Source organism: Pan paniscus, chromosome 23, assembly GCF_029289425.2.
Source record: "Pan paniscus chromosome 23, NHGRI_mPanPan1-v2.0_pri, whole genome shotgun sequence".
NCBI classification, from domain to species: domain Eukaryota; kingdom Metazoa; phylum Chordata; class Mammalia; order Primates; family Hominidae; genus Pan; species Pan paniscus.
In genome coordinates, this window is record NC_085927.1 from 53,401,154 (window position 1) to 53,420,015 (window position 18,862).

General features: G+C 40.8%; 1 protein-coding gene across 2 annotated transcripts in view; it reads right to left on the bottom strand.

Moving 5' to 3' along the window:
- The window catches only part of EFCAB6 (EF-hand calcium binding domain 6), a 293,210-nt gene that overhangs the window by 54,722 nt on the left and 219,626 nt on the right, over positions 1 to 18,862 (bottom strand). For both annotated transcript variants that reach the window (XM_055105420.2, XM_055105421.2), the window contains exons 25-26: positions 11,249 to 11,404; positions 2,009 to 2,204 (exon numbers count right to left, since the gene is read on the bottom strand). In XM_055105420.2, the coding sequence (XP_054961395.2) occupies positions 2,009 to 2,204; positions 11,249 to 11,404 (352 nt within the window). The remainder of the gene's footprint in view (positions 1 to 2,008; positions 2,205 to 11,248; positions 11,405 to 18,862) is intronic.

Genomic DNA, 18,862 nt, shown 5'->3' on the forward strand with positions numbered 1-18,862 from the left:
AACCACCTGGATTTGGAAAAGAAGGGCTGTGACAAGTCCATTTCCCCTTCCTCCTCAGGTTCTGGGCTCTGCTCCATAGTCCCTGTGTGACCCTGGGCAGGTTTATTCATGCTGAGCCTCAGTTTCCCTTCCTGTAGAGTGGAATCAAGAGCCCCACCTTGCAAGGTTATGATCAAAGAGAAAAAGACTCATGAACTCTCATTAGGGCTTGTGGCCCCCCAGCACCCTGGGAAGCCCTCTAGAGTGTGTGGAGCCAGGACTCTGTGATGTTAGAAGGGATGTTCACTGTGGGGACTGAGAGGTGTTGAGTGGATCTTTCAGTCTGGGTTGCTGTGGCTGTTTGGGCTCTGGGTGCCGGTTTCCCACAGGATGGTTCCGACGCTGCCTTGTTCATCTTCGATGCCTGCCCTCTGCAGATAGCATCTTCCCTTCTTGACGCTGACACACAGAAACTCACCTGGGAGCACCACCTCACCAGGAGGCTGGTTCCAAGCACAATATCCAAGGACACCAGCACAGTTCACGGCATCAGTACTCCACACACACAAGCATCATTCCCTACACGCAGGCATCATTCCCTACACGCAGGCATCATTCCCTACACGCAGGCATCATTCCCTACACGCAGGCATCATTCCCTACACGCAGGCATCATTCCCTACACGCAGGCATTATTCCCTACAGATAGGCATCATTCTCTACAGGCAGGTATCATTCCCTACACGCAGGTATCATTCCCTGCACATAGGCATCATTCCCTACACGCAGGCATCATTCCCTGCATGCAGGCATCATTCTGTACATGCAGGCATCATTCCCTACATGCAAGCATCATTCCATACATATAGGCATCATTCTGTACATGTAGGCATCATTGCTTACATGCAAGCATCATTCCATACACATAGGCATCATTCCGTACATGCAGGCATCATTCCCTACACGCAGGCATCATTCCCTACATGCAGGCATTATTCTCTATTCCCTACACGCAGGCATCATTCCCTGCATGCAGGCATCATTCCCTACATGCAAGCATCATTCCATACATATAGGCATCATTCCGTACACGTAGGCATCATTGCTTACATACAAGCATCATTCCATACACATAGGCATCATTCCATACATGCAGGCATCATTCCCTACACGCAGGCATTATTCCTACATGCAGGCATCATACCCTACACGCAGGCATCATTCCCTACATGCAGGCATCATTCCCTACATGCAGGCATCATTCCCTACATGCAGGCATCATTCCGTACACGCAGGCATCATTCCCTACATGCAAGCATCATTCCATACATGCAGGCATCATTCCCTACACGCAGGCATCATTCTCTATATGCAGGCATTATTCCCTACACTCAGGCATCATTCCCTACATGCAGACATCATTCCGTACATGCAGGCATCATTCCGTACGCACAGGCATCATTCCCTACACACAGGCATCATTGCCTACATGCAAGCATCATTCCATGCACATAGGCATCAATCCGTACACACAGGCATCATTCCATACACCGTCTAAAGCACCATGCAGATGGAGGCGGTAGAATGTCAACCTACTCAGGTGACTCCCCTTGCTCCTGGAGGACTTCACAATGAAGTCTCTGTGCCACAACCCGGCTCAGTTCAACCTCTTCAAGGCCACTTTGAGTCCTTCATCTCTGTGGACCCAGTGCTTGGCTGTGTTGAGAGCTCCCAGGATGCGCTGAGCCCACTCTTGCCCAAGGGCCTCTGTTTTCTGCCTTTTTTGCCCAGAGCCCCATGTCCTCACCCCAGAATCAGCATTTCTAAATGCTGAGCACTCCCATCTCAGAGAGCACATGCTGGGGTGGAAGAGTGGATACACATTTACCCACATAAAAACTCTGCTCATGGTTAACTAGACACCCCAAGGAGAATGAACAGAGGTGGGAGGGGTTTCAGGGTGGGGCTGAGAGGTGTTTTCATGAATCAAGATGAGTTTTCACAGTAAAGCACTTTCAGCCTGTCATACCGTGGACAAAGCCAGCTGGGAGGACTCAACTACTTCTTGGATCTTCCTCACAACCTCCTGTGGATTCAGCGTTGCAAAACTGATTGGCATGCTCTCTTCTTTTTCCTTGGGCTGAGCTCCTGTTGACTTGCTGTTCTCCACTGCTCTCAGGAAGTCGAGGTAATTGATAGCATTATCATGCCGGCTGACTCCCCAACTTGTCCCAAAAGGAAGAAAAGAACATATTCATTTTAAAAAGCTACCCTACTGCTTATTCATTCAACAGTTGCTGAGCACAGGGCAATGTGGGGAAAATGAATAATTTTAAGACACCATTCCCCTCGCTGTAGGTGCAGACATGGCAGTTAGCTCTGCTCTCAGGTAGACACACACATCCTGCAATACGAGGACACAGGGTGATGAGAGGTGAGAGTGCAGTTCACTGACAGCCGGGGGGCCACAGCTGCCCGACCTGAAGACCTGAGGCTTGAAGGCTGGATATCAGGGTTCGTGGCTTTGCAGAAGATGGTAAGGGAGGTGTCTGCTGAGAATCTGGCCCTATGACGGGGGCACGTGAAAGTATGTTGGCAGGGATGTGACATTCGCATAGCAGCATCATGGGAAGATAAATCTGACAGCAGCTCAAAGACAGTCTGGAAGTGAGACTGTGGGGTGGTGGCAGTGGTGGGAGAGCAGCAGTCTGGATGGGGGGCTCCTGGGGTCATGGAGGCCTTAACCAAGAAGGGCCTGGACTCATAAATTGCAGTGGGATTTAAAAGAGAGGAAACATGTCAAAGACAGTGAAAAGAAGAAGAGGAACTGAGTAAGAAATACATTAAACTCTCTTTCAGGAGTGGTTGAAATGAAGTTGTCAAGCTGAAAGCACTCAAAAGATATTTTACAAAACCTATCTAGCTGAGGATTTTCTCAAATAAAAATTCCACCTGCATCGATGGCTCAGCAAGGACATCCCTATGGAAGCAGAGGCTCATTCATCTCCTTGACTCTGACACAGAAGAAATTACCTAAGTTCTGGAAGACTAAATTGTGAGGTAAAATCCAAAAGTCTCACGGAACATATAGCATATCTATTAAAGACGCAAAATAATTAAAATAAAGTTTAATTGCATTCAAAGTTCACATTTCTACAACTTAAATTCCTGGGGAATTGCTGGCACTTAAACACCTAAACTTTCTCTCAGCCAGGATTGGGCTCAAGTGTCAACGTAGAAGAGCTTGGAATGCCGGTAAGGTGGAGAGAGAAGTTTCCAGTGACTCAGATATCTGCTTCTAAAGAAGATGAGCCAAGAGCTGAGCTTTTCCAACCCACAGCTGCAGAGCCGCCTTGCACAGGCTCTGCGTCGGGTCGGCTTGCATGATGGAGACACCAAGGAGAAGGACAATCAACACTATTTCATCAGCGGGATAAATTGCCAACGTGGTATTAAAATGTAGTAATAAAATCATATGCATATGCTAATCTCAGTAGTATTTAGAAAAGTCTATTTTGGATCTAGAAAAGAATAATCTACATATAATTACAAGTAACAGAGATGTTTATCATCAAGAGGTCTTTGAGAAGAAACAAGCAACTGTGCAATGGATCCTTATTAAGGTTTCAATACATAAAAAAGTTGATCACCCGCATTCAAAGGTGGGCTTCAGAAATCCTAGTCCTTTTGTTGTTGTTTATAAAAGTATCAAGCCTAACTATGTTTTAACAAGAATCTCTTATAATCATTTAGTTAATTTATCTGCTATTTTTCCATGATTTATTCATTGAATGCATATGAATTCTTGTTCAGCTGGAAATAGATTCAGTGAGAGGAGATCCTGTTTAAGGAAGAAAAAAACATATAGGCATTTGAGGATGAAATGGTCCTTCCTTTCTATACACACACACACACACACACACACACACACACACACAGGCGTTGGACTTCTCATAGCTCAAACACAATGGATCAATGTCTTCCAACTTTTAAGGGAATTATTTTCTTCCTAAGAGTCTATGCTCAGACAAGCCAGCAATGTGTGTGAAGAAGAATTTAAAAAGTTTCAGTTCAATAAGAACTCAGAAAATTTACTTCCTGTCCACCCGTTCTTATGAGATTACTTCAGGAAGTACTCCAGCAAAAGAAGAATGTAAATCAAGAAACAAAGAGATGTGGGATATAGGAGACAGGGGATCCAACCTAGATAATAGTGGAGGCAGCACAGGATGCTAGATCACAGACCTAGAGCAGGAAAATGTGGCAGGGGGTGGGAGGGCACCAGGTTATCAGATACAGATGCCAGGGGAAAAAAACTCAAGAGAGGAGAAAGTGGAATAGAATGCTGGGGAAACCTGAAGGTCAAAAATATTAAACATTATCTTAGCCCTGTTCTAGAAAAAAGTCATGGTTAAAGAAATCACCCCAACCTTAATGTCCCTGGATAAGGCTACTGCAAACAACTACCTTTTCCCCATATGACCTAGAAAAGATTCATAGATGCCCCAAGGTTTACCTTTGATAGCAAGGACATAGACCCTCCAAATTCCCAATCTCTGTCTCATAAATTATTAGCTGAACTGTTTGTTCCCACTGACTAATCTGGACAAAATACCTACTACCTGACCACAGTTTAGTTAAGCTACTCTCTTTTCTCCAGAACCTTGAACTTGGACCCACCTCAGCCTAAGCCAGCATCAGAATGTGGAATAGCCCCTCCCTAATTGCTCCTCAGGGACTCTGACCACAGGAAAGATGTTTCTTGCCCAGCTGTCTGGTCATAGCATCTATTCATCTTACTCCCCATGCTTGGTTCTTTTATCCTTGTTTACTCTTCCCTATTAAAGAAAAGCCCTCTTCTGCTTGCTCTTTGAGATGCTTATGGATTTCATGGTTGGGGCATTCTCTCCATTGTAATAATCTTCCTCTCCTTGTTGCAATAGTCTTTTCAGATAAAGTCTCTTTTACTTAAGAATGGATTTGTCTTTATTTGACAAGGTAAAACAAAGGCAAATATCATAAAGAAAATAAAGAATAAATTAAACTCCAGGAAACAACCTATCCAATAAAATCAAAGTATAGATATGAAACAAATTTAAAACATTGCTATGGTCTATTTGTGTCCCCCCAAAATTCATATGTTAAAATGTTAACTCCTAGGGTAATGACCTTTTAGCAGGCGAGGCCTTTGGGAGGTGATTAGGTCATGAAAACCGAGCCCTCATGAATGAGATTAGTGCCTTCATAAAGGAGGCCCCAGAGAGACCTTTGTCCCTTCTGCCACATGAGGTTACAGTGAAAAGACAGACATCTATGATCCAGGACATTTTCAGCAGATATTAAATCTGCTGGTACCTCAATTCTGGACTTCCTAGCCTCCAGAACTGCGAGAAATGAATTTCTGTTGTTTATAAGCCACACAGTTTACATTTTTTTATGGCAGCCCAAAGGGACTGAGACATATGTGAAATGATTTTCAGCAATTGGTGTAATCTACAAGAGAATCTATTTGACACTAAGGCTAGAGGCTCAGGGATAGTACCCCTGGAAAACAAGCTAGTTTTCCTTCATTACCTGGACACTGAAAAATATTTACATAGTTATAATAATGAAATGGTATTTAATAGTTTTAAAGTTTTAGAATCAACCTATGAACCAAGCAGGAAGGAATTGGTTGTGGCTGCAGGACAGAAGGTTAAATTTAACTACCTATCCAAAGGAAAAATCCAAGTGTAGCTGCCAAAAGCTGGACATGGAAGGAGTGGGGAAAGTGGCAGAGGGAGGAGGAGAAGAATTGAGGTCATAGGGCAAAATGTCAACCTGAAACTTGGAGAGACAGGCACATGCAGAGAATCACAGCTGGGGCCTGCTTTCCTGGAGCAAAAGCCTTTGGAGGCACAGGCTGGCGAGAATACTTACATGGTAATCTTTGCAAATTGGTAGAGGCTGAGTGTGGACTAGTGTAAGAGTAAGAAATTCTGGGGGCCCAGTCTTACGTACCTCCCCACCCCCACCACCACTTTCATGGGCTTTAACTTCAGGAGTCTCACTAGCTTCTCACAGTGAAGATCTGAGAAAGATCCCCTCAGGGTTCTGGCAGGGGAAGGGGAAGAGCAGTCCTGGTGAAATATGTCCCCAGCCTTCTCTATAACAACTTTCCAAGGGAAAAGACTTTCTGAGAGCCTTATCTTAGCTTTAGGGGAAGGGCAATCAGCCAACTCCAGCCCCCTCTAGCATTCCTGTTTTACCTAAGTGGAAAAAAAAACCAATAAACATTTCTAAAGGTTGTAGCCCATGGACTCAGCCCGCTAAAAGACAGAAATGTAATCGTAAAACTATAGAATGTTTCCCCTCCCCAATATTTTACCACCACATCAACCCAGCTGTAGTGAAATAATAATGGATTACAACTGAAAGAACTGCAAAACACATACTCTATTTAAGAAGGAGCTCCTAGGGAAACCCACGAAAACAGGAGAGGAAAAAACAAGGACACTGGAGGAAATTGGAGCCTTTGCACCAATAGCTACAGCAAACATTAAACATATCCTAACTCCTAGCCAAATGAACATAAAATCTCTAAAGGCCTATATACCTCAGTTCCTGTCTGGCTTTTGACAACAACAAAAAGTACAATGCATATAAACAGTCAAGAAAAGACACAGTATGAAGAAACCAAGCAAGCTGCAGAAGCAGACTCATATATGACACATATTTTGAAATTATCAGATAGGGAATTTAAAATAACTATGGTTAATATGTAAAGTGTTCTTATGGAAAAAGTAGACAACATGCAAGAACAACTGGGCAATGTAATCAGAGATGGAAACTCTAAGAAAGAATTAAAAGAAAATGCCAGAAATTAAAAAAAAAAAAAGCCACTGCAACAGAAATGAAGAATGGCTTTGATGTGCTCATCAGCAGACCGGACATGGTTGAGGAGAGAATTAGTGAGCTTGAAGTATATCAGTAGAAACCTCTGAAACTGAAATGCAAAGAAAAAAAAGAACGGGGAGAGGGTGGATAGGACAAGATATCCAAAGACTGGGAAAATTTCAAAATGTGTAACACCTGCATCATTGGAATACCAGAAAGAGAAAGAGAAATAAGCAAACAAACAAAGAAACAAAACAAGAGAACAAACAAAAACAAAAACCCATTTTAATTAATAATGGTAGAAACATTCCCAAAATTAATGACAGACAGCAAATTACACATCCAGGAAGTTCAGAGAACACCAAGCAGGATAAATCCCCCCAAATCTATACCTAAACATACTATATTCAAACTGGAGAAAACTAAAGACAAAGAGAAAATCTTGAAATAAGCCAGAAAATCTTAGGAAAACACCCTTATCTATAGAGAAACAAAGATAATGAATTATAATACATCAGGCTTCTTGCCAGAAATCATGCAAACAAGAGGAGAGTGGACTGAAATATTTGAAGTGTTGAAATATTTCAACAGTTTAAACCTAGAATGCTAAATCCAGTATTCTCTGTCAGAAATAAGGGATAAATAAAGACTTTCTCAGACAAATAAAACTGAGAGACTTCATTACCAGCAGCCCTATCCTTCAAGAAATGTAAAAAGACATTCTCCAGAGAGAAGGAAAATCATACATATCTACATCAAGAAAAGAAGGGTGTCGGAGAAGGAATAAATAACGGTAAAATAACATCTTTTTTTTCTCACTCTTAGTTGATCAATGGAGTAATAATAACAACCATGTGTTGGGTGATTAAAGCACACGGGTAAATGAATGACAGCCATGTTATCAGGTACAGAAGGGAGAAATTGGAAATACCCTTTTATAAGTTTCCTGTACTTCCCATTAAGTTGTATTATGTTACTTAAAGGTGGGCTTAGGCTAGCTCTAAATGTATACTGTAAACTCTTGAGCAACAACTGATTTTTTTTTTTTTTTTTTTTTTGTGACGTGGTCTCGCTTTTTTTGTGAGGCTGGAGTACAGTGGTGCAATCACAGCTCATTGCAGCCTTGAATTCCTGGGCTCAAGGGATAAACAATGTTTTAAAGAGGAAAGGGGTGCTAATATTCTCCCCTTACAAAGTGAGGGACATAAGAGTCATGCATTCTGTCAGCACGGCTAAATTATACAGACAGAAATAGGAGTCAGAGAAGGCAATTAGCTCAAGTTGTTTCAGGGTAAAAGTGTATGAGAATAAGACTTCCAGTTAAATAAAGTGGCTTGAACACACATATCTAGTTCTGTTACCACTCAAAACTCTTCTAAAATGACAGAAAAGGGAGTTTTAAAAAGGTATAAAACAGTGGTTCTCAAGGTGGGGTGCAAGAGTCCATCAGCATCACCTGAGCCCTTGTTATGAATGCACACTCCCGAGCCCACTGAATCAGAAACTTTGGGAGAGGGACCCAACAATCTTGAGTTTTAATGAGCCCTTGCAATGGTTCTGATGCTTGGAGTTTGGGGACCGCTGGCATAAACTCCGAAGGACTAGGAGTATGTGGAAGAAGAGAACAGCTGCTGCAGCATCTATGGATAATGGGAATAGATGTATCAGAATCTAAGAAATCACTTCCTAAAACAAACAGAGGGAATGTGGAAGACAGAAAATCTGATATGTCCTGCAAATACCCTCAGAGGCTCTGGAACTGATGATATCAGGTATATCTAGAAGTGGAGCTAAAGGAGGAGTTAAAATAGGGTTGATTAAAAGACTGGGAAGCAAGCAGACCCCAGACCTCTTGCCAGACTTCACGTGTCTGGGTGCCTGTCCCTCCCAACCCTAATGGAAGACCTGGAGATATATTCTCCGGAGATGTTGCTTCTGAGCAGGAGGGCATCTGTCCTAGTCCAAGGTAGGGAGGGTTCTTAATGAAAAGGGGAGGATTAATAAAAAGTGTATACACTGACTGTTAGTTTCCTATGGCTTTGTACCAAAATAGTACATACCTGGTGGCTTAAAGCAACACACATTGATTCTCTTACAGTTCTGGACACCAGAATCTAAAATGAGTTCCCTGTTGTTGGCAGGACTGTACTTTCCCTGGAGATTCTAGAAGATAATCTGTTATTTGCCTCTTTCAGCTTCTGGGAGCAGTTGGCAGTCCCTGGCTTGTGGCCACATCACTCTACTCTTTGCCTCCCTGGTCACATGGCCTTCTCTTTGTCTGTGTCAAATCTCCCTCTGCCTCCCTCTTATAAGGACACCTGTGATGGCATTGAAGGCCCATCCAGATAATCCAGGCTCATCTTCCCTTCTCCAGGTCCTTAGCTTAGTTGTGTGTATCTAAAAAGATCCTTTTTCCAAGTAAGGTAATGCCCACAGATTCCAGGAATCAGGACCTGTATATCTTTGGGAGGGATGATTCAGCTTACCACAGTGACTGGTGAAATATCCAGCCTTCTGTGCCCAGTCAGTTCCTAGAGTGCTGACAACAGGAGACCAAAGAGTCTTCTCTCATTGGGTTGCCCAATTAGCAAACAAATAAACAAATCAACATACCAAATCTACAGGGATACATAGTTGAATTAGAATTTCAGATAAACAACAAAATTTTTAGTATAACTCAAATATTACATGAGACATATTTAAAAATTATTGTCTATCTTAAGTCCTAATTTAACTGAGCATCTTGTATTTTGTTTGGCAAGTCTATTCTCTGGTAAATCTGAAAAGGCCAAACAAAAAGTATTAAAGATACTGACATTGGGGGCCCCCAAGAAAACTTCAAGCCAGATTACCATACATTTCAATCCAAAGTCAACAAGCTCCACCTATCTGTGTAGAACTTCTAATCTGCACCTCAGTGCCCCGTCCTCCACTCTTAGTATGGACATATTTTTGAAGAAAATATCCAACATGAGTAATAGTTTTAAAAAGCAACACTGAGGAGAGACTTATCTGGTAAAGAAAACTTTTTTTAAAAGCCTATTGTTAATACCTTCAGAGAAATGAGATAGCACATCCATGAAACAAGAGTAGGATGTTATAAAAAAGGAACACACAGAGAACTAAAATGAGCTCTAGTAATTAGAAATATAAGTATGGTAGCAGAAACAAAAATCTCAAAGAAGGACTGGGAGCTAAAATTGAGGAAATCTCCCAGAAGGTAGAAAAAGAGAAAGAAGAAAAAAAGATTTAAAATATGTGAGAGAACAGTCCAGGCAGTTCAATATTCAGTAACAATAGGAGTTTCAGAAAAAATAGAACAGGGGAGGAATTCATTAATAAAATAAGTCAAGAAACTTTCTAAGAATTGAAGAACATGAAAAGGGCAATCTTCAAGAAGATGAAGCTGACAGATTAGCTGACGTGTCTCGATGGATTGGAAAGAGATTAAATTGGGGATTTAATTAGTAGGAGAATAAGTACATAGGAAACTAAATGAACAGAAGAAATAGGATAATTTGACTTCAGGGAAAAAGTGCTATGTAGAAAAGAAAAGTGATGAGCTAGTCACAGCAAATGTAGATCTAGAATGTGGAGCGAACCAAAACTGACGCAGCAATACGATAGGCATGTGGCATGCGGAGGTAAGTTTTCTTGTGTTTCCATGAGGTAACGGAGGCTGAGGGGGCTGAGATGGTTGGTGGCATGGGATGGGTGAAAAGAGTTAAACTCACATTTTCTTGGTAGTCAGTCAAATAGAAACTGCCTAAAAGTGAAAAATCAAGAAGTAGCAATATATGCCTGTCACTTAGAAGTAGGGACATTGGCCGGGCGCAGTGGCTCACGCCTATAATCCCAGCACTTTGGGAGACTGAGGTGGGCGGATCACCTGAGGTCAGGAGTTTGAGACCAGCCTGGCCAACATGGTGAAACCCCCTCTCTACTAAAAATATAAAAATTGGCCAGGCGTGGTGGTGTACCCCTGTAATCCCAGCTACTTGGGAGCCTGAGGCACGAGAATCACTTGAACCCAGGAGGCAGAGGTTGCAGTGAGCTGAGATCGCACCACTGCACTCCAGCCTGGGTGATAGAGCGAGACTCCATCTCAAAAAAACAAAACAACCAAGTAAACAAAAAAACCCCCACTAATGTTAAGAAATGGTGGCACTGCTGCTAAGACACATCAGGAAAAGTTATGCATTTGTCAGGGGGCTTTCTTCTATTGCTTTGGGTAGACTCAAACCCATTCTAATGTATCCCAGCAAACAGGAAGACATGGAGGGTATTTTCATCTCAGAAGGCTGTTTGGGCGGACATACAGAAGAAACAAAGGCAATTCTCCAGTATGTTTTTCAGGGCCATGAGAAACATATTTAACTGAGTCCAAAAAGACCTGTTTAGCAGACGGGTCAGCTCCCCTTCGGTAAGAGAACAGCCACATTCTTCCAGCACTTCCTGCATCTTGCATATGGATATGTAGTTGGTTTTGGATTGATCAGTTTTGGTGAATGCTTTGCTGATATCTTGATGGCGGTCCATAAGCTTATCCCTGAAAGAGAGTACATTGCAGATATACCCTAAAATCAGGAAAACAAATAACTCCTTTAAAGCAAACACTGCATGATTATTCTAATGCAATGAGCTGATGGCTCATCTAAGAACTAATTTTGAAGATGTTTTACAGCCTCAGTGTAATACTGACATTAAAAGATATCCCGGAAATATTATAAGTCTGTATCATTATCATTTTCTTATTACCATCATTAGCAAAATTACAACATTAGAGAAATTACAACTTTGTCTTTGTACTAGAATCGGTACTTTAAAAACGGAACCAAGAATTGAAAAAGCCAGTGGTTTTACATATAGACATGTGAAATACACACTCATTCTCAATAAACACTAGTTGAGTACCTATGACATGCCAGATGCTCCTGTAGGTGTTGGGACATGTCTAGTGAATCAAAGAGGCATCCCTAGAAGGATTTCCATTCCAGTAGTGGGGAGACAGACAATAAACAGAAGACAGAGGTACAGCACGGTGGGACAGTAGGTTTGAAGGCAAAAAAAAAAAAAAAAAAAAAGATAGTAGGTTTGCAGGTTTGTAGGTTTACATGCACTTTGGCTATAGGCTCTTTTTCTTGAGCAAAGATGGATGCAAAAGAGTCAGCTGGGGACTGGAGAACAGCCAGTGCCAAGGCCCTAAGGAGGAGAAGAAGGGCAGCGAGCGAAGAGTGTGGAGAAGGACAGGGCCTTGTCGGTGCTGGGGCAAGGGAGTGCCAGAGACCCCATTTTGTTTTGTTTGTTTTTTTTAACCAGGCACTTTTATTTTTAAGAAACAGCCATCATGTGGTGTGCATCAGTGGACAAATCAAGGGCCATGAAGTGCCAAAGACCCCCTGGGTTTGTTGTTGTTGTTGTTTTTTGTTTTTTGTTTTTTTTGTTTTTGTTTTTGTTTTTACCAGGCTTTTTATTGTTAAGAAACAGCCACTGACTGGGTGGGGTGGCTCACGCCCACAATCCCAACACTTCGGGAGGCTGCGGTGGGTAGATCACGAGGTCAGGAGTTCGAGACCAGCCTGGCCAACATGGTGAAACCCCGTCTCTCCTAAAAAACACAAAAATTAGCCAGGCATGGTGGTGGGCACCTGTAATCCCAGCTACTCGAGAGGCTGAGGCAGGAGAATCGCTTCAACCCGGGAGGCAGAGGTTGCAATGAGCGGAGATCATGCCACTGTACTCCAGCCTGAGCAACAGAGCAAGACTCTGTCTTATAAAAAAAAAAAAAGAAAAAAGAAACAGCCACCACGTGGTGTGAATCAATGGAAAAATCAAGGGCCGTGCTGCCATCTCAAGTACACACACTCACATGTGACCTCTCAGCCCTGCAAGGCGGTGTCATCAGCCCTACTTTCTATAACAGGAACAGGACAGCACGTAAGCCCAGGGCAGAATCAGGACAAGACTGGACCTTACACTCACAGTGAGGGAGACAGAGACAGCATCTTTCTGTCGCTCCCAGCTTCAGGGATGATTTTCTTGCAGAGATGTGTGATCTCAAGTCTCTGTGATTCAGAGACACTGAATTTTCAGTCTGGGAAATTTTGTCTCCTAACTCGAAAAAAATTACGGTTAAGGAACTCAAAAAGTATAGAAATCTTTAAGAAGAAACAATCTTGCACTTGATCTATGGTGGACTGGCTGTAAATTCAATAATTTCAACTTACCCAGGTCCCTGAAAATGTCTTCCTTACAAACTGAGTAATATGCCTGTCTGATGGGCTCAGACTTGATCTTGGCTTTGGGGTTATTCCTCAGGGGAAATAATGTGCTATAAATCCTAGAAATGAAATCTTTGGTGGTAATTGTCTACCACTTGAGGTACGTATTTGTGGGAGAGGATGCCTAGAAAAACATAATCCATAGGAACAGAAACGTCAGGACTCTGGGAGAGGTGAGATTCAGTGGGAATATTCAGGGTGGTGAAGGAGAGCGGTATTAACTTTGAAGCCACCAAGGTGATCAACTCCCTTGTCTTGCTGGCCTCCAGTTTGGAATTGGCTCCCATGACATTTGAGTACTTAATACAAATGAGCTGCAGGAACCGCTCTGTGCATGTATCCCAACAGCAGCATTTTGGATTCCCCTACAGGTGTACATTGAATTCAGTCCCATGTTGCAGAATGATTACTCGTCATCACAACTATTATATTCCACTTAATCCTTCAAAATGAAAGCAAATGAAGGTAGAAAAAAAATCCAAACATTTTTTTGAGATACATATTTTTAGAAAATTGAAGCATTCAGCGTTTCTTGGACTGGTTTCTAGGCAGTAATTATTTCCCTTGCAGAGTAAATATGTGCACAGAGTAAATGAGGGTTTAGAGCACAGATCACAGCAGAGTGCCAAACAGAAACGGTGTCAGCCGACACTCAGTGACAAAGCTGCGCTGGGTCTATGTCCAGTTCCTGGTCTGGGCAACAAGACAGAGGCCAGAAGGGGGCACTGTTATGGCCAATGGACGGCCACAGAGCCCCTCACACACACGGCCTCCCCACTCTGGTGCTGCTGAAAAACTGCACACCTCTCAATTTGCGTTTTCGAATGAGCCCGTGTTATGTGGCTCATTTACTGTTGCTATTCTGATTCTGAGATTCTGAATCTTCAACTCAGACTCAAGCAAAAAGAGCAAGGCATGGAAAATAAATGCAAGAAGAAAAAAAGATTTTTCTTAATCTTTAAAATGTATTTAGGGCATTCCAAACAAAATGAATTCCCCTAGATTTAAGAGGCAGATACAAAATTGTGGTCACTTTAATGGAACATGACTCAAATCTGTCAATCTGATCAGAGTGTCAGTATAGAGGAGGAGGTAAAAAAAAAAAATCCTGAAAACATTGAATCTTCATTGGAAAGACCCACTGACAGCAAAATTTAAAAACAGGCCATCCTGAAGGACAAGGTTGTTTGGGAATTTTTACAAGCCGATATTTTTGAGGAAACAGAAATTAGTCATGCATTTGTCTTCTTTACTAAGAGAGCATGGGTGTGGCAAGGGGGAGTGGGTGAGAGTGAATTAGTTAACTGAGCTTGATGATCTGAAATGCATTGTTTTGCAGCTCGCAGTTCTTTTAGCTGCATGCCCATGCTCCGTGTGGAACAGAGGCACAGGCAGAGAAAGAGTGTACTGGGAGTGCCCAGGATGCACGGTTTCTCTCCTAGAGCCTCATTACTCACAAGTGGCAGGAAAGACGAGAAGAGAAGACACGAGTGGGTAATGAGGCCAACCCTGTCTAGTAAAGATAAATTCCACTTTTTCATTAGCTTTATGGCATATTTGATTTATACCAATCTTGCACATATTTTACTTCAAATTTCACAAACTCAATTCTCTGCTTTCAGGCTTCATAACTCAGTAACTTAGACGTAATTCAGGGGTGTGTTCAAACTGCTCTTCTCTTAAACCCTGTTGAGCTATTACACTTCATCCCTGTGTCCTTGGCATTCTCAGTTCCTTTGGAGATTCACTCATTCATTCAGGTGCTATAGGAGGTGGTGGGACAGAGAGTGAATCTTGCCTTTTGAAATGACAGACAGGAGACAGACTCACAAACAGGTAAGAGCAAGATGGAGCTAAGACAGAGCTATAGAGCAGTAGGTAAGAGCCACACGTATAAGGAGTGTGGATGGGAGACGAAGGATTGAGATCGTGCCAAGAAAATCTGTCTCATTGCTGTAGTCACATCATATGCAGCCCAATTTTTTTCTCTGTTATAAATGTTAAAAATATGACATGAGTGGCCAGGTGCAGTGCCTCACACCTGTAATCTCAGCACTTTGGGAGGCCGAGGTGGGCGGATCACCTGAGGTCGGGAGTTTGAGACCAGCCTGACCAAAATGGAGAAACCCCGTCTCTGCTAAAAATACAAAATTAGCCAGGTGTGGTGGCGCATGCCTGTAATCCCAGCTACTCAGGAGGCTGAGGCAGGAGAATCGCTTGAACCTGGGAGGCAGAGGTTGCAGAGAGCTGAGATTTCACCATTGCACTCCAGCCTGGGCAACAAGAGTGAAACTCTGTCTCAAAAAAAAAAAAAAAAAAAAAAGAAAAGACATGAGTAACTAGTTTTAAAATTTGAAAGTAGACAAAAAGTTGCTAGATGGATTAAAAAACAAGACCCAACTATATGCTGCCTATAAGAAACTCACTTCACCTATAAAGACACATATAGATTGAAAGTAAAGAAATTGAAAAAGATATTCAATGCAAATGGAAACCAAGGAAGAGCAGGAGTAGCTATGCTTATATCAGATAAAATAGACTTTAAGTCAAAAACTAAAAAGACCTGAAGGTCATTATTAATATAAAAGAATCAACTCAGCAACAGGATATAACAATAGTAAACATATGTTCACCTAACACCAGAGCACCCAAATATGTAAAGCAAATATTAATATATCTAAAAGGAGAGCTAGATTGCAATACAATAATAGTAGCAGACAACACTCCACTTTCAGCAATGGGCAGATCATCCAGACAGGAAATCAACAAAGAAACATCAAGTTAAACTATGGTCTAGGTCTAATGGACCTAACAGACATTTACAGGACCTGTCATCCAATTGCTGCAGAATACAGATTCTTTTCATCAGCACATGGATCATTCTCCAGGATACATCATATGTGGCCACAAAACATATCTCAGCCAATTTGAAAAAGTCAACATCGTATCAAGTATCTTTTCTAAAATGGAATAAAACTAGAAATCAATAAAAAGAGGAACTTTGGAAACTGTACAAATACATAGAAATTAAACAACATGCTCCTGAATGACCAATGGTCAATGAAGAAATTAAGAAGAAGATTAAAAATGTATTGAAGCAGATGAAAATGGAAATACAACATACCAAAAATCTATGGGATGCAGCAAAAGCAGTGCTAAGAGGGACATGTATAGCAATAAATGCCTACATTAAAAAAAAAGAATGACTTTGCATAAACAATCTAACAATGCACCTCAAGAAACTAGAAGAGCAAGAAAAATCCAAACCTAAATTAGTAGAAAGGAAGAAATAAAATCAGAGCATAAATAAATAAAATTGAGACTAAAACAATACAAAAGATCAACAAAATTAAAAGTTGGTTTTTGAAAAGATAAACAAAATTGACAAACTTTTAGCTAGACTATGAAAAAAAGAAAGTCCAAATGAATTAAATCAGAGATAAAAAAGGAAGTATTACAACTTTAGAGATGACAGAAATAGAAAGTATCATTAGAGACTGCCATGAAAAACTATATGCTGACAAATGGGAAAACCTAGAAGTGGGTAAATTCCTACCAAGATTGAACCATGAAAAAGTAGAAAATCTGAACACACCAACAATGAGTAACAACATCAAAGCAGTAATAAAAAGTTTCCCATCAAAGAAAAGCCTAGGACCTGATGGCTTCACTGCTAAAATCTACCAAACATTTAGAGAAGAACTAATACCAACTCTACCCAAACTTTTTCAAAAAAATTGAAGAGTAGGGAATACTTGCAAACTTATTCTATAAGGCCAGTAATATCCTGATACCCAAACCAGACAAGAACACTACCAAAAAGAAAACTACAGGCCAAAATTCCTGATGAACATACATGTAGAAATCCTCAACAAAATACTAGCAAACCAAATTCAACAACACATTAAAAGGACCATTCACCATGATCAAGTGGAATTCATCCCAGGGATGCAAGGATGGTTCAACATACACAAATTAATAAATGTGATACATCACATCAACAGAATAAAGGACAAAATTACATGATAATTTCAACAGATGCTGAAAAAGCATTTTATAAAATTCAACATCCTTTCTTGATAAAAACTCTCCTCACAATGAATATAGAAGCAAAATACCTCAACACAATATAGGCCATATATGACAAACCCATAGCTAATATGATACTAACCAGGGAAAAGTTGAAAGTCTTTACACTAAGATCTGGAATAAGACAGGATGCCCACTTTTACCACTTCTATTCAACATAGTACTGGAAGTCATAACCTGAGCAATTAAGCAAGAGAAAGAAATAAAGCGCATCCAAATTGGAAAGGAAGAAGTCAAATGAGCCATGTTTGCAGATGACATGATTTTATATTTAAAAAAACCCTAAAGACTCCACCAAAAAAATTCCTAGCACTGATAAACAAATTCAGTAAAGTTTTAGGATACGAAATCAATACACAAAAATCAGTAGCATTTCTATATGTTAACAGTGATCAATCCAAAAAAGAAATAAATAAAGCAATCTCATTTACAATATCTACAAAGAATATAAAATACCTAAAAATCAGCTGAACCAAATAAATGAAAGAGCTATACAAAGAAAACTATGAAACGCTGATGAAAGAAATTGAAGAGGACACAAACAAAAATGAAATGATATCCCTTGCTCATGGATTGAAAAAATTAATATTGTTAAAATGTCTATACTATCCAAAGTGATCTACTAATTCAAGCAATCCCTACCAAAATACCAAATGACATTCTTCACAGAAATAGAAAAAACAATCCTAAAACTCATATGGAACCACAAAAGACCCCAAATAGCTAAAGCAATCCTAAGCAAAAAGAACAAAGCTAGAGGCATCACGCTACCTGATTTCAAATTACACTACAAAGTTATATTTACTAAAATAGCATTGTACTGGCATAAAAGCAGACACAAAGACCAATGGAACAGAGTAGAGAATCCAGAAGTAAAACCATGCACTTACAGCAAATTCATTTTTGTCAAAGGCACTGAGAACACACACTGGGGAAAGAAAAGTCTCTTTAATAAATGGTGCTGGGAAAAATGAATATCCACCTGCAGAGGAACTAAACTAGATCCCCATCTTTCAATACAGACAAAAATCAACTCAAAATGGATTAAAAACTTAAATGTAAGACCATAAACTATGAAACTACTAGAATAAAACATTGGGGAAATGCTACAGGACATTGGTCAGGGCAAATATTTTTTGGATAAGACCTCAAAAGCACAGGCAACAAAAGGAAAAACAAACAAATGGGATTACATCAAGCTGAAAAGCTACTGCACCATGAAGGGAACAAAGTGAAGAGACAGCCTACTGAGTGGGAGAAGATATTTACAAACTCCCCATCTGACAAGGGATTAATAACAAGAATATATGAGGAACTCTAACAACCCAACAGCATGAAAATAAATAACCTGATTCGAAAATGGCCAAAAGACCTGAATAGACATTTCTCAAAAGAGGACATATAAAGTGGCCAAGAGGTATGTGAAAAATGCTCAAGGTCACTGATCATCAGGGAAACGCAAGTTAAAACCACAATGAGATATCATCTCATCCCAGTTAGAATAGCCATCATCAAAAAGACAAAATATAAATGCTGGTGAAGGTGCAGAGAAGGTGGAACACTCATCCACTGTTGGTGGTAATATACAGTACTGTGAAACACAGTACAGCAATTTCCCAGAAAACTAAACACACAAC